This window comes from Olea europaea, unplaced genomic scaffold, assembly GCF_002742605.1.
Source record: "Olea europaea var. sylvestris unplaced genomic scaffold, O_europaea_v1 scaffold93, whole genome shotgun sequence".
NCBI classification, from domain to species: Eukaryota; Viridiplantae; Streptophyta; class Magnoliopsida; order Lamiales; family Oleaceae; genus Olea; species Olea europaea.
This window is the reverse complement of record NW_019267788.1, coordinates 57,285-59,978: the sequence shown is the minus strand read 5'-3', so window position 1 is coordinate 59,978 and position 2,694 is coordinate 57,285. Positions and strand designations below refer to the sequence as shown.

The 2,694-nt window shown below is 35.5% G+C and overlaps 1 protein-coding gene across 3 annotated transcripts in view; it reads right to left on the bottom strand.

Annotated features, from left to right (window-relative positions):
• Nucleotides 1-2,626, bottom strand: part of LOC111392440 (transmembrane protein 56-like) — a 6,933-nt gene extending 4,307 nt beyond the window's left edge. The window contains exons 1-2 of one of the 3 annotated variants that reach the window (XM_023017790.1): nt 2,185-2,626; nt 228-424 (exon numbers count right to left, since the gene is read on the bottom strand). In XM_023017790.1, the coding sequence (XP_022873558.1) occupies nt 228-365 (138 nt within the window). In that variant the 5' untranslated portion in view covers nt 366-424; nt 2,185-2,626. Of the gene's footprint in view, nt 1-227; nt 425-513; nt 863-2,184 lie in introns of those variants that run through there. The other 2 variants (XM_023017788.1, XM_023017789.1) reach the window with 2 other exon arrangements.
• Between the last annotated feature and the right edge of the window lie 68 nt (nt 2,627-2,694).

The following is a 2,694-nucleotide window of genomic DNA, read 5'->3' as shown; positions in this document are numbered from 1 at the left end:
GGGGGGGGGGGGGGGGGGGTTAATAAAGCGTCACTAGGCACTCATTGTTAGGGCATAGCATTTCGCCCAAGCCTCGCACCTAGACGCCGCTAGGTGGGTTTTTTAGAACACAACAAAAGTATCCATCACTATGGTTCAAAATTTCATAAACATAAAAATCTTGTCCAGATGGTTCAAAATTTACGGGTATAATTATTTAGAAAGGAATTCAAAAAGTGGAAACATACCAATTTGCAAGTCAATGTGCCACCAAGGACAGAAGTGTATGGAATAAAAGGATCTGCTAGTATGTAGTTTTTAACAAGCACCTCAGCCTGGGTTTGATAAGACTTCAAGGCCAGAACAGTCCTCTTAGAAACTGCCATTATACCAAGTTAACGGACCACAAATTTCATTCTCAAGAACAAGATAATGTTCAAGCTTCCTGGAGACAATTCAACAAACAACAATTAAAAACATTGTTTATCTTAACAAGGTAATGAAGATGATGAAGCCAATAGGATTTATGCCTACAGATGCATTGCCCTGAATGCCATTAAGAATAGAGAGAAAGGCAATGGAAAAGAGTATGTTGTACTTGAGGTGAAAACATATATAATGGATTAAAATCATTGATTACTACATCATAGATGGGTATGTATTTATAATTTCACAACAATTATTATAAAGAAAGGATGTTGCTTCATTCATAGTTGCGAGTACACGGCTCATGACGAGACCACATATCACAGCTGATGTAGGATAAAGAAAAGGGTAGCAAAAAAGGGGGAGAACCAAAGAGAATGGGGGAAGAAGACCGAAGAAGAAGGAGAAGGGGGAGAAGAGGGAAACATTAGGCCACAAGCCAAGCAATTTACTTCATCCATTCATCGTCCTTTGGGCGTTCAATATAAACATATAAATAATAAAAATAAACCTAATAGTTATGGGGCTTGGGCCGGCCCATAACACAAACCCAACTAATAAAACAAAAGTTAATTAGTCCAAAGCAAGCTAAGATGGTCAAACAGATGATGCCCTCATCAATCCATTCATCGTCCCTTGGAAGTTCAATACAAACATATAAATAATAAAAATAAACCTAATAGTTATGGGGCTTGGGCTGGCCCATAATACAAACCCAACTAATAAAGCAAAAGTTAATTAGTCCAAAGCAAGATAAGATGGTCAAACAGGTGATGTCCTCATCAACAACCCCTGTTGACAGGCACAAAGATCAGATTTTTTGATGCTTGAAATATTGAACTGATGAAAAAGATCAATCACGGAAAGGGCCAGAGACATTGTTGCGAGCAAAAATTTTATAGACCATTAGCTAACCATAGCATATGATCATGTTCAGGTAAGCATGGAGATAAGGGAAGATATTCTGCAACACTATTTGTTGTTCAGATACTCATATCCTCCAATGGATTGCAGAATCTTGCAAATTCAGTTTTGAATAAATGTAGTAGAAAAATTGGGGAAAGTCAGGAATTACTAAAACGTGATTCCTTAGATACAGAGTCAAAGCATCAATGTTGTGTTTTGCATATTAACAAAATCAAGCAATATTAATATTTGAAAAAAAAAAAAAATCGAATTTGTGTTGGATAACATTGATAAAATCTTTACTAATAGAAGCTTCAGCAAATGTCATAAGCAATCACAGCTGTGGAAAGGAACAAATCAAACACGTGGAAGGCACAAACCTCCGAATTTGTAGTTGTCTTTTTTTTTTTTTTGGCAACCGAGTTAATAGCTATTAAATTCAGTTTCTGCATTACTGATTTTTTCGAGGAACTGCAGTAACAATCTAAAAGCAAGATAGAAAAGACTAACAGAACTTGAAACTAATATATAGTTCTCTATAGCACAAAATCAAACACTAATTATTACAAACTCCTTATACTAAACAGTATATTAAGAGTATCGGAGGCAGCTAACTTTTAGTAAAGCAATGTACAACACATTGTGATGTACATTATTCTCCAGGGATTGTACCTTTCTCGGACAAAATTAATATTTCCATGCGGCCATATACCAAATCACAGTAAATCTAGGCAAATGCATTTCGCCCAGAGATCATAATGATCACCGCAATAACCATTCATTGCAAAAATCAAATCAGAAATACACAAAAAGCCCACAGAATATTGGGATCACAAATCAAAGTAAATTGCACAAGAATTAGACTCTTGATACCTGGCAGTGAAGAAATCAAAAGATCCACCAGCAGACTCCAGAAAATCAAGAGCCCATCAAATCAAACCCTTATGAGGCAATGTCAAAAAAGATGACTTTTACAATTATATGAAGCGGTCGGCAATAAATCAGCCTAATGGCAATACCAAATAAAGGATCGACAGAACACGTGAAGTTCAACCAATGAACAAATCAATAACCCAAAAATTTTTAAAAAAAAAAATAAAATAAATAAAATAAAAAGTGAAGATAGTTGTGGGTAATCTCCAACCTAAACAATGTATGAAAGTGAGAGGAGAAATGTGACAGTAGTGAATGGGAGATTTGGAATTTGTACAATTCTAGAAAAATACATTCATGGGCGGGTTATAGCGGGCAGAAATTTAGGCTTGCGCGTGGGAAAAAAATTCTATGATTCCAAATTTCCAATAATATGCATTGCATGATTCTATCCATTGGATGAGTGATCAAATTTTAATTTTTTTGGTGAACTACCAAGGAATAATAATG